The sequence below is a fragment of the Coregonus clupeaformis genome, chromosome 16 (assembly GCF_020615455.1).
Source record: "Coregonus clupeaformis isolate EN_2021a chromosome 16, ASM2061545v1, whole genome shotgun sequence".
NCBI classification, from domain to species: Eukaryota; Metazoa; Chordata; class Actinopteri; order Salmoniformes; family Salmonidae; genus Coregonus; species Coregonus clupeaformis.
In genome coordinates, this window is record NC_059207.1 from 10,328,184 (window position 1) to 10,341,363 (window position 13,180).

The 13,180-nt window shown below is 44.4% G+C and overlaps 1 protein-coding gene across 5 annotated transcripts in view; it reads right to left on the minus strand.

The window, feature by feature from the left end:
- The window catches only part of LOC121584408 (semaphorin-6A), a 100,305-nt gene that overhangs the window by 41,189 nt on the left and 45,936 nt on the right, over positions 1-13,180 (minus strand). For all 5 annotated transcript variants that reach the window (XM_041900255.2, XM_041900256.2, XM_041900254.2 and 2 more), the window contains exons 4-6: positions 4,239-4,299; positions 1,941-2,003; positions 1,412-1,513 (exon numbers count right to left, since the gene is read on the minus strand). In XM_041900255.2, the coding sequence (XP_041756189.1) occupies positions 1,412-1,513; positions 1,941-2,003; positions 4,239-4,299 (226 nt within the window). The remainder of the gene's footprint in view (positions 1-1,411; positions 1,514-1,940; positions 2,004-4,238; positions 4,300-13,180) is intronic.

The following is a 13,180-nucleotide window of genomic DNA, read 5'->3' on the forward strand; positions in this document are numbered from 1 at the left end:
CTCACGATACATGGCCCCATTCATTCTTTCCTTTACACGGATCAGTCGTCCTGGTCCCTTTGCAGAAAAACAGCCCCAAAGCATGATGTTTCCAACCCCATGCTTCACAGTAGGTATGGTGTTCTTTGGATGCAACTCAGCATTCTTTGTCCTCCAAACATGACGAGTTGAGTTTTTACCAAAAAGTTATATTTTGGTTTCATCTGACCATATGACATTCTCCCAATCCTCTTCTGGATCATCCAAATGCACTTCAGACGTGCCTGGACATGTACTGGCTTAAGCAGGGGGACACGTCTCGCACTGCAGGATTTTAGTCCCTGGCGGCGTAGTGTGTTACTGATGGTTGGCTTTGTTACTTTGGTCCCAGCTCTCTGCAGGTCATTCACTAGGTCCCCCGTGTGGTTCTGGGATTTTTGCTCACCGTTCTTGTGATCATTTTGACCCCACGGGGTGAGATCTTGCGTGGAGCCCCAGATCGAGGGAGATTATCAGTGGTCTTGTATGTCTTCCATTTCCTAATAATTGCTCCCACAGTTGATTTCTTCAAACCAAGCTGCTTACCTATTGCAGATTCAGTTTTCCCAGCCTGGTGCAGGTCTACAATTTTGTTTTTGGTGTCCTTTGACAGCTCTTTGGTCTTGGCCATTGTGAAGTTTGGAGTGTGACTGTTTGAGGTTGTGGACAGGTGTCTTTTATACTGATAACAAGTTCAAACAGGTGCCATTAATACAGGTAACGAGTGGAGGACAGAGGAGCCTCTTAAAGAAGAAGTTACAGGTCTGTGAGAGCCAGAAATCTTGCTTGTTTGTAGGTGACCAAATACTTATTTTCCACCATAATTTGCAAATAAATTCATTAAAAATCCTACAATGGGATTTTCTGGATTTTTTTTCCTCAATTTGTCTGTCATAGTTGACGTGTACCTATGATGAAAATTACAGGCCTCTCTCATCTTTTTAAGTGGGAGAACTTGCACAATTGGTGGCTGACTAAATACTTTTTTTCCCCACTGTATCTTAATAAGATGGTGCTCATTTCTAAAGAAAACACTATTCGGCTGGCTTAATAACTCTACCAAAGCCAGGGATATCTAGAATCTATTCAAAAAATGCCTTGACAACCGAGGCGGCCGTCTGCCTAGATTAGGTCATCATATTTCAACATAACTGCTGTGTCTACAGTATATGTCAGCGTAGATTTCCCTGATTTTAAATCAAATGTGTCAAACTACACCTGGAAAAAAGGACACATCTGACCATGGGCTTTTGAAAATAATCCATCATAGTCCATCTCTCCACATCTCTTCTTCCATATGTCGTCCCCATATGGTTGAAATACAGCACCGTGTATGTAGCAAATTCTTAGCAGGTGAAGTCAGAGCATGGATAGAGAGCAATGTGAGCTGTACCTTGTAAGTTCGACAGGAGGGGTTGAAAGCGTTTGTTCCACACACAAACAAGGTGTTATCGTTTTGTTGCAGGAGGACCTTGATGAAATTGTGACATTCATCCTTAGGGAGAGAAAGGGGGGGAAAATGTACATTGTGACTGATTAATTCTTGTCCTGAATAGGACCTAGAGCAAAACGACATTGACAGCCACGTTCAAAGGAATGAATGATGGCGACTGACTAGTCCATGTTCCACTACCTGTACAGTGTATACTTTGAACAGAATGTTGAATGGACGGAAAACAAAAACAAGCACAATAACATGAATTATACAATAAAGACAACTTTATATTAATTTCCCGATAGAGTATTCATAGAGCAGCATGTGAGACAGCAAGGCATTCCAAGATGACAAATTGGTTTCAATGAATATGCACATACAGTACATTTTACTGGTAAGGTCCTCCAAGCTTTAGTTTGTTATTATGTATGGTGTGACCTGTGGTACAGTGAGGATGGGGGAAAGAAGTTATCAGTAGTCTTTATACCTTGTGCTTCCCCTTCATTCGGCAGGTGTCCACGTCTGCCTGCCTGGACTTCCATGTCAGTTTCTGTGGAGAGGAAATTGATGGGGAATCAATGGAGATCTGCTTAGTTACCCTGGCGATCATTCCTCAAGAGAGAAAGCCTGGAGCACCAGTCAGCTCGCTTGATTGGCTGAACTCTGCCTCTGTCCTATAGGTCAGCCTCTATACTACACTTCGTCACGGGCCTAACAACACCCATCTATATCCAACAAACACAGGCTTCTCGGGCATTATCACTTAATTGGAGCCTGGCCAGTTATTAAAGACTAAACAGGGTCTCAGTGATCAATCTCTCTGTCTCAGTCTCTTTGATCCAGCTTGCTCTTATTATACTAGGTGGAACAAACGGACACTGAGGAGGAGTTGGAGGGGTTGTTACATACAATTGAAGTCGGAAGTTTACATACACTTAGGTTGGAGCCATTAAAACTCATTTTTCAACCACTCCACATATTTCTTGTTAACAAACTATAGTTTTGGCAAGTCGGTTAGGACATCTACTTTGTGCATGACACAAGTAATTTTTCCAACAATTGTTTACAGACAGATTATTTCACTTATAATTCACTGTATCACAATTCCAGTGTGTCAGAAGTTTACATACACTAAGTTGACTGTGCCTTTAAACAGCTTGGAAAATTCCAGAAAACGATGTCATGGCTTTAGAAGCTTCTGATAGGCTAATTGACATAATTTGAGTCAATTGGAGGTGTACCTGTGGATGTATTTCAAGGCCTACCTTCAAACTCAGCGCCTCTTTGCTTGACATAATTGGAAAATCAAAAGAAATCAGCCAAGACCTCAGAAAAAAATTTGTAGACCTCCACAATTATGGTTCATCCTTGGGAGCAATTTCCAAACACCTGAAGGTACCACGTTCATCTGTACAAACAATAGTACGCAAGTATAAACACCATGGGACCACGCAGCCGTCATACCGCTCAGGAAGGAGACACGTTCTGTCTCCTAGAGATTAACGTACTTTGGTGCGAAAAGTGCAAATCAATCCCAGAACAACAGCAAAGGACCTTGTGAAGATGCTGGAGGAAACAGGTACAGAAGTATCTATATCCACAGTATAACGAGTCCTATATCGACATAACCTAAAAGGCCGCTCAGCAAGGAAGAAGCCACTGCTCCAAAACCGCCATAAAAAAGCCAGACTACGGTTTACAACTGCACATGGGGACAAAGATCGTACTTTTTGGAGAAATGCCCTTTGGTCTGATGAAACAAAAATAGAACTGTTTGGCCATAATGACCATTGTTATGTTTGGAGGAAAAAGGGGGTCGCTTGCAAGCCGAAGAACACCATCCCAACCGTGAAGCACGGGGGTGGCAGCATCATGCTGTGGGGGTGCTTTGCTGCAGAAGGGACTGGTGCACTTCAAAAAATAGATGGCATCATGAGGAAGGACAATTATGTGGATATATTGAAGCAACATCTCAAGACATCAGTCAGGAAGTTAAAGATTGGTCGCAAATGGGTCTTCCAAATGGACAATGACCCCAAGCATACTTCCAAAGTTGTGGCAAAATGGCTTAAGGACAACAAAGTCAAGGTATTGGAGTGGCCATCACAAAGCCCTGACCTCAATCCTATAGAAAATTTGTGGGCAGAACTGAAAAAGCGTGTGCGAGCAAGGAGGCCTACAAACCTGACTCAGTTACACCAGCTATGTCAGGAGGAATGGGCCAAAATTCACCCAACTTATTGTGGGAAGCTTGTGGAAGGCTACCTGAAACGTTTGACCCAAGTTAAACAATTTAAAGGCAATGCTACCAAATACTAATTGAGTGTATGTAATCTTCTGACCCACTGGGAATGTGATGAAAGAAATAAAAGCTGAAATAAATCATTCTCTCTACTATTATTCTGACATTTCACATTCTTAAAATAAAGTGGTGATCCTAACTGACCTAAGATAGGGAAATTGTACTAGGATTAAATGTCAAGAATTGTGAAAAACTGAGTTTAAATGTATTTGGCTAAGGTGTATATAAACTTCCGACTTCAACTGTATGTACATAAATCTCCGGTTTCTCCCTTGGCCCCGTCCCTCTGAGCAGAGATGACGCATGTGGTTTGGTGCCTGATGGGATAATGTGCTTAGTGGGGTCATGGCGCTGCAGTGTCTCACACCAGACGGCCGCTGGAGCGGGGCTGGACAGGACGACCTGCCAGGTAATTATGCCAGGGTACGGGACGGTCGCCCGCAGGACGCCGCAGAACAACGCATCCTCAGAAAGAACACTCACCTTGCTGAAAAAGATCTCCTCGGAGTTGGCGGTGTCTGTATCCACCGTGTATATGTGATCCCTGAAACAGAGGAGATAGACAGGCACTCAACAACAACCATTCAACCACCCCCCACACACACACACCCGTACACCCCCCAGCGAATCTGAAACCGCAGCCGTCTTTGTCTAAACTTTGTTCAAGCTGGAAGAAAATAACAATATACAAAGGGGCTATTTGCTCTGTCAGACAGAAACAGTCAACAGTGGTTTAGAGTGCTGCTTCTGCCGCCCAGACAAAAACCTTTTTGTTCCTGGGAAAGGGAGCGCCAAGTCACTCTGCTGTTCAGGTCAATTAAGCATAGTGTTCAGCCACAGGAAATCTATACTAACACTCATTAAAGCACAGACAAGACCTGTGAGGAAATAGAGGCTTTCCTGCCCACATATGGAACACATAAACTCAAGGGTTAACTACCTTTCAGCCAGACTGTGTTTGACTGACTGTGGCTCTGAGAGACTGGCATGCTCGTTTGAGAAGGGAAAGGTGACCGTGCTTAACACTGTAACCACTTTTGGCATTCATTTCTTCGAGATGACTGTGTGAATGTGGTTTTATTTAAAGTGTGAAACAACAGACGTTGTTAATTATAACCATCAACCTGCACAGAAGCTTGCTCTCGCATTAACTAAATGTAATAAACTCTGAAGGAACAGCAAGAGAACGTTCCTAGAACATTACCAACATTGAAATTAAATGTAACCATATTTGAACTTTTAGGAAACTTTCTGTTAAAAGTAATGAAATCCAGATAAAACAATGTTTTTTTGTCAAGTTCCTTAAATGTGCTGAGAATGTTCCAAAGCCAAGCAACTATCCTGCACCATTCCCAGAAAGTTGTGGGAAGGTTGTATGAAAAAATAACCATAGAACAACCACGCTCTCACCAAGCTCTAAGAAACTTGGTTCTCAGAACGTTGTGTGCTAGCTGGGCAGTGATTCCAGCAGAGCCAGCAGGGCCAGAAGAGCTCCAGCAGCGATAAGACAGAGCCAAGCCATGCGTCATGCAAACATCCTGGCAGGACAATGCTGGAGCTGTCTCTGTGTCAACACCAGCAGTCAAACACTGTCTGCACCTGGGCAGTCCCCGTTATTGTCCTGCTGGCCTACCTCCGTTTCTCCACTAAAAGAGGGCCTCACTAGTCCCATCAGATGTGGGAGAGCTCTTAAATATACAGCAGGCCGACTCTCATCTTCACTGCACTCTATGTGGCACTTCAACTTCTAAAAAACATTTTGAAACTCCCCACAGAGAGAACCCTCACACTGCCATGAACAAACATGGAGTCCAAGGTGAGAGCAAACACACTCCCCACTGGGCACACCATGTCATTTCAATGTGGATAATTGGGTAATATTTGGTTGAGACGGTGATCAATGATATTATATCCTATATTCACCCACTCAAAAAGACAGCCAAAAGTTAGTTACATTTCCAATGTGTTATCACTATGCTTTCAACTATCTAAAAGCACAGCCAAATTCCAATGGAAAAACAATGTCTGAATTTTGGTTTAGTTGTCACCCAAATGTTTATCATTGCGCTTCCAACCATTTAAAAAATGGGAATACAATTGTTTATTTATACAACAGATTAATGTGATATCACTGTGCTTCATCTAATAGCAGAACCAAATGACCTGGATGAGATTACATTGAAAGTACATGGTACTAATGAAGTTTGATTTGATTTAGTCTTATTCTTTAACTTAGATGTTTGGTTGAGAGGGAGAAGTGAACCAACATATCATGTTTTTATTTGTAGACAAACTGGAATTAAAGCCAGACCAAGTCAGTGGCACAGATGGAACTATCCAAGCAGAAGTTTCAAATGTCAAACTTCAAATGTTGATATTTGGTTGCGTTGACAACCAACCCCAATTCAATATCACTAAATATCATTACATTTGAAATCAACCAGAGCTGGAAACCCTAGGCCTATTGTATTGTCTATTTATAGTTGAAATCTGGATTGGATTTAAACAGTTGCTGTTGATGACTTTGTAAATGCTATATAGGCCTAAATAGCATCATTGATGATTGATGAAGTATGGTCACATTTCATTTGCTCTGTTAAACCTACTCTTTGGAATGTCTTCGATAGCAACAGTGAATCTATTTAGTTTTGAAGTGGAAATCTCTCAACAATCATTCTCACAAGATAGCACATTGGTAATAGTCAATGACAAATATCATAGCTAAGCAGGCCTAGGCTTGGTTAAAACCCTGGATGAGAGACCATAGGGTAGCTGTAGATAGATCAATAATCCAGTAGGAGAGGTGCAGCCCAGCATATATAGTGGATGTAACTTTGAAGATCTGACGTTGTTTTAAAGGTACTAATTGAAATTAGGTAACCATGATGACATAATCCTGTGGTTGAAATTTCACCCTCAAAAACAACAGTTTACGTTGATGACTTCTTTAAAAATCAAATGTATTTTACACGTAGATTCCACATCACAATACGTTGACAAATTACTTTGAAACAACGTTGATTCAACCAGTTTGTGCTCAGTGGGTCAGTATAGTGGGCCTGACCCACTGGGCACAGACGTCAATTCAACCTCTATTCCACGTTGAAAATAACGTTGATTCAACCAGTGTGTGCTCAGTGGGGAAGCTCTCTGTTTGAGCGGATATAGAGCAGAGGGGAAAGGAACTGAGAGCAGTCTTGATAGTCTGATAACAAATGAATGAATGCACCGAGTGTGTGAAATTCAACGTGCTTAAATGTGACATTAATCACTCCTGAGTGGGCTCTGTAGTTCTCAAAATTGGGGGGGTAAAAATGTGAGTTGGATGGAAGGTATGGCTCTTAACATGGGCGTTGAAAGTGTGCTTTGGTGGGTCAAGGGGAAAGAGGAAGACTATGGGCTCTATTCAATCCGTATGGCGGAAGTTCAGCGTTGCAACGTGATTGAAATTTAAAGGCAATGTTCCCGCACTAGCAGAGACGGCATTCACGGTAAACGCTACATATGTCGGCTCAATCGGAAATTACCTTTACATTTCTATCACACAATCTGTAACGCTTCAGCGCTACAGATTGAATAGAGCCCTTGGACATCCAACCATGAGAACAGAGGGGCTTTGTGCTGGGGAATGTCGTTTTCATAACACCCCATTTCTCCTGGAGTAACTGCGGGCCAGTGGGGGCCATCTGGTGGCCCTTTGTCAAACAATCTCGCGCTCAGACGGCAGAAAGGGGGTCATGATTAGTATGCATCCCACACCTATCTTCTCAGAATGGGACACCACCCTCTTCATAACTAGATCATCTGTGTTAGGGAGGCATTGTACATTGTTTCGCTCACATCCCCACACAAGTGAATGGAGGGTAGAGAGGCAAAATGGCCACCATTACACTGAGGAGTGGATCAAAGAGGAGCCTCGCTGAGTATTTTCTGACTGTCCTTTTGGCCGAGTCTCATTGACATTTTGTACAGGCGGATCACTGCAGTGGACAAAATTACCACCTGGTTCTGAGAGGCAGAGGAAGTGTAATCCGCGTCATTAGATGTCTTTAACAGGATTTAATGCAGACTATAATAATTTAGACCAATGCTCCTCCAGTGGGACGGCCCAAAGAGACCCAGGGTTTTCAGGAGGCCCAGGGAGGCGTGTTCACGTGCACGTGGGCCACTCTCCTTATGGCAGACGTTCCCATTCCCACCCTCATTGAGGGGTGTAGGCAGTGGGTGGGTGCCGTTGCCATGGTTAGCGGGAGTTGAGGGCAGGGAATGGCGACAATGCCCTGCATGCGGAGTGACCTGGGCCTGGGGGTACCCACTACCCGTTGGCTGCTACCTATTGGCAGGCTGGCAGTGGTCGGTTGATTATCCCAGCGGGCAGACACCAGGACAGAGCTTAAGTCCGGGCTAAGCCTCAGTGTCTGCTCTACATCTGATCACAGAGTCGGCCCTGGACAGGCCGAGCAAACACACACCCACACACAGCAGCACTGCAAGAACACACTCAACATACAGCAGGGAGTAGGCCTCTGACAACCCCTGCCAGGCTGCCTATGGGCAGCGCACAGAAGGGGCCAGACTGCCCTATGAGCACAACATGTTGCAAATACGTTGAAAATAATTTGAAAAGGCGTAGAAAATACATTGAAAATATGTATTTTTGATTAAAAATACATATTTTCAATGTCTTGTACTCACCGGGTGTTGACATTAATTCCCATTAGAATTCATGACATTATTGTTGTATGCCAGCTTAAACTCGGAAATATGGTAAAGTACAGCAGCAAACCTACAGAATATTACAGCCATCTCATAATCTCATTGTTCATAACCATAGGCCGACAAAAAATATATTACTTAATAGAAAACTATTTGATTTTGTCATCCCACATGAAAAAATACTATAGCATATATATACTATAGTCCGCAAAAACACTACAGTGAATACTGTAGTATACTGTAGTATTTACAGTTAACTATAGTATAAATACTGTAGTAAAATAAAACTGTAGTATATACTATAGTAATTAATGTAGTGTTTTTGTGGATTGTAGTATACTGTAGTATTTACTGTAGTGTTTTTGCAGACTATGGTATACTGTAGTATTTGCTGTAGTATTCACTATGGGCTTTCTCCTTCTATAACCTGTAGGTAGGTAGGTAGGTAGGTAGGTAGGTAGGTAGGTAGGTAGGTAGGTAGGTAGGTAGGTAGGTAGGTAGGTAGGTAGGTAGGTAGGTAGGTAGGTAGGTAGGTAGGTAGGTAGGTAGGTAGGTAGGTAGGTAGGTAGGTAGGTAGGTAGGTAGGTAGGTAGGTAGGTAGGTAGGTAGGTAGGTAGTTAAGTGGGTAGGTAGGACTGGGGTCTGAACAGTTCAGAACTGTAGGGAACACATTATATGATCTATACTTGGCATGTAGGTTTCTCACTTCTGGGTGGCACAAATTGGGATATGGGGTAGGGTAATGGACAGGGTATATGCTATGCAAATTAAATACTGTAGTATATACTATAGTTTAAAAAGTGTAGTGTTTTTGTGGACTGTAGTGTTTATTACAGTGTTTTTTGTGTGTAGATAATACTGTAGTATTTACTATAGTATTATACAGTATACTACACCATTCTATACTAAGTACTACACATGTTAGCGGGATACTACAGCGTGTAGTATAGTATTCTACAGTATACTACAGTTTACTATAGAATTCTATGGTAAGTACTGTAGTATTCTATAGTAAGTACTGTAGTATTCTATAGCAGTGGTGGAAAACGTACCCAAATCAAATCAAATCAAATTGTATTTGTCACATGCGCCGAATACAACAGGTGCAGACCTTACAGTGAAATGCTTACTTACAAGCCCTTAACCAACAATGCAGTTTTAAGAAAAATAAGTGTTAAGTAAAAAATTGATAAAAAACAGAAAGTAGCAGCAGCGTAAAAGAGGGGGTGGGGGGGGGGGCTTTTGGACCTAGACTTTGCGCTCTACCCCCAAGTCTTATGGCTTGGGGGTAGAAGCTGTTAAGAAGCCTTTTGGACCTAGACTTGGCGCTCCGGTACCGCTTGCCGTGCGATTGCAGAGAGAACAGTCTATGACTAGGGTGGCTGGAGTCTGACAATTTTTAGGTATAGAGGTCCTGGATGGCAGGAATCTTGGCCCCAGTGATGTACTGGGCCGTACGCATTACCCTCTGTAGTGCCTTGTGGTCGGAGGCCGAGCAGTTGCCATACCAGGCAGTAATGCAACCAGTCAGGATGCTCTCGATGGCGCAGCTGTTGAACCTTTGAGGATCTGAGGACCCATGCCAAATCTTTTCAGTCTCCTGAGGGGGAATAGGCTTTGTCGTGCTCTCTTCACGACTGTCTTGGTGTGTTTGGACCATGATAGTTTGTTGGTGATGTGAACACCAAGGAACTTGAAGCTCTCAACCTGCTCCACTACAGCCCCGTCGATGAGAATGGGGGCATGCTCAGTCCTCTTTTTCCTGTAGTCCACAATCATCTCCTTTATCTTGATCACGTTGAGGGAGAGGTTGTTATCCTGGCACCACCTGGCCAAGTCTCTGACCTCCTCCCTATAGGCTGTCTCATCATTGTCGGTGATCAGGCCTACCACTGTTGTGTCGTCGACATTCTTAATAATGGTGTTGGAGTCGTGCCTGGCCATGCAGTAATGGATGAACAGGGAGTACAGGAGGGGACTGAGCACGCACCCCTGAGGGGCCCCCGTGTTGAGGATCAGCGTGGCAGATGTGTTGTTACCTACCCTTACCACCTGGGGGCGGCCCGTGAGGAAATCCAGGATCCAGTTGCAGAGGGAGGTGTTGAGTCCCAGGGTCCTTAGCTTAGTGATGAGCTTTGAGGGCACTATGGTGTTGAACGCTGAGCTGTAATCAATGAATAGCATTCTCACGTAGGTGTTCCTTTTGTCCAGGTGGGAAAGGACAGTGTGGAGTATGCAAATTGGAGTGGGTCTAGGGTTTCTGGGATAATGGTGTTGATGTGAGCCATGACCAGCCTTTCAAAGCACTTCATGGCTACAGACGTGAGTGCTACGGGTCGGTAGTCATTTAGGCAGGTTACCTTAATGTTCTTGGGCACAGGGACTATGGTGGTCTGCTTGAAACATGTTGATATTACAGACTCAGTCAGGGACAGGTTGGAAATGTCAGTGAAGACACTTGCCAGTTGGTCAGCGCATGATCGGTGTACACATCCTGGTAATCCGTCTGGCACTGCGGCCTTGTGAATGTTGACCTGTTTAAAGGTCTTACTCACATCGGCTACGGAGAGCGTGATCACACAGTCGTCCGGAACAGCTGATGCTCTCATGCAGGCTTCAGTGTTGCTTGCCTCGAAGCGAGCATAGAAGTAATTTACAGTGCCTTGAAAAAGTATTCATCCCCCTAGGCGTTTTTCCTATTTTGTTGCATTACAACCTGTAATTTAAATATATTTTTATTTGGATTTCATGTAATGGACATACATAAAATAGTCCAAATTGGTGAAGTAAAATGAAAAAAATTACTTGTTTCAAAAAATTCAAAAAAATAAATACAAGGAAAGTGGTGCATGCATATGTATTCACCCCCTTTGCTATGAAGCCCCTAAATAAGATCTGGTGCAACCAATTACCTTCAGAAGTCACATAATTAGTTAAATATATATTAAGTCAAATGACACCGCTGGTCCTGCTCACACTGCCCTACCCTATGCTTTGACTTCTTTCTCCCCTCTCTCTCCAGATGAAATCTTGCGACTTGTGACGGCCGAACGCCCAACAACCTGCCCGCTTGACCCTATCCCCTCCTCTCTTCTCCAGACCATTTCTGGAGACCTTCTCCCTTACCTCACCTCGCTCATCAACTCATCCTTGACCGCTGGCCATGTCCCTTCCGTCTTCAAGTGAGCGAGAGTTGCACCCCTCCTCAAAAAACCTACACTCGATCCCTCCGAGGTCAACAACTACAGACCAGTATCCCTTCTTTCTTTTCTCTCCAAAACTCTTGAGCGTGCCGTCTCTAGCCAACTCTTCTGCTATCTCTCTCAGAATGACCTTCTTGATCCAAACCAGTCAGGTTTCAAAACTGGTCATTCAACTGAGACTGCTCTTTGTGTCACGGAGATTCTCTGCACTGCTAAAGCTATCTCTCTCTCCTCTGCTCTTATCCTTCTAGACCTATCTGCTGCCTTTGATACTGTGAACCATCAGATCCTCCTCTCCACCCTCTCCGAGTTGGGCATCTCCGGCGCTGCTCACTCTTGGATTGCGTCCTACCTGACAGGTCGCTCCTACCAGGTGGCATGGTGAGAATCTGTCTCCGCATCACGTGCTCTCACCACTGGTGTCCCCCAGGGCTCAGTTCTAGGCCCTCTCCTATTCTCTCTATACATCAAGTCACTTGGCTCTGTCATATCCTCACATGGTCTCTCCTATCATTGCTACGCAGACGACACACAACTAATTTTCTCCTTTCCCCCTTCTGATAACCAGGTGGCGAATTGCATCTCTGCATGTCTGGCAGTCATATCAGTGTGGATGTCGGACCACCACCTTAAGCTGAACCTCGGCAAGACGGAGCTGCTCTTCCTCCCGGGTAAGGACTGCCCGCTCCATGATCTCGCCATCACGGTTGACAACTCCATTGTGTCCTCCTCCCAGAGTGCAAAGAACCTTGGCGTGACCCTGGACAACACCCTGTCGTTCTCCGCTAACATCAAAGCGGTGACCCGATCCTGCAGGTTCATGCTCTACAACATTCGCAGACTACGACCCTACCTTACACAGAAAGCGGCACAGGTCCTAATCCAGGCACTTGTCATCTCCCGTCTGGATTACTGCAACTCACTGTTGGCTGGGCTCCCTGCCTGTGCCATTAAACCCCTACAACTTATCCAGAACACTGCAGCCAATCTGGTGTTCAACCTTCCCAAGTTCTCTCATGTCACGCCGCTCCTCCGCACACTCCACTGGCTTCCAGTTGAGGCTTGCATCTACTACAAGACCATGGTGCTTGCCTACGGAGCTGTGAGGAGAACGGTACCTCCTTACCTTCAGGCTCTGATCAGACCCTACACCCAAACGAGGGCACTACGTTCATCCACCTCTGGCCTGCTAGCCCTCCTACCTCTACGGAAGCACAGTTCCTGCTCAGCCCAGTCAAAGCTATTCGCTGCTCTGGCACCCCAATGGTGGAACAAGCTCCCCCACGACGCCAGGACAGCGGAGTCATTGACCACCTTCCGGAGACACTTGAAACCCTACCTCTTTAAGGAATACCTGGAATAGTATAAAAGTAATCCTTAATCCTTCAACCCCCCATATAAAAAAAGTGCTTGTCCCACTGGCTATCATAAGTTGAATGCACCAATTTGTAAGTCGCTCTGGATAAGAGCGTCTGCTAAATGACGTAAATGTAAATGTAAATAAAG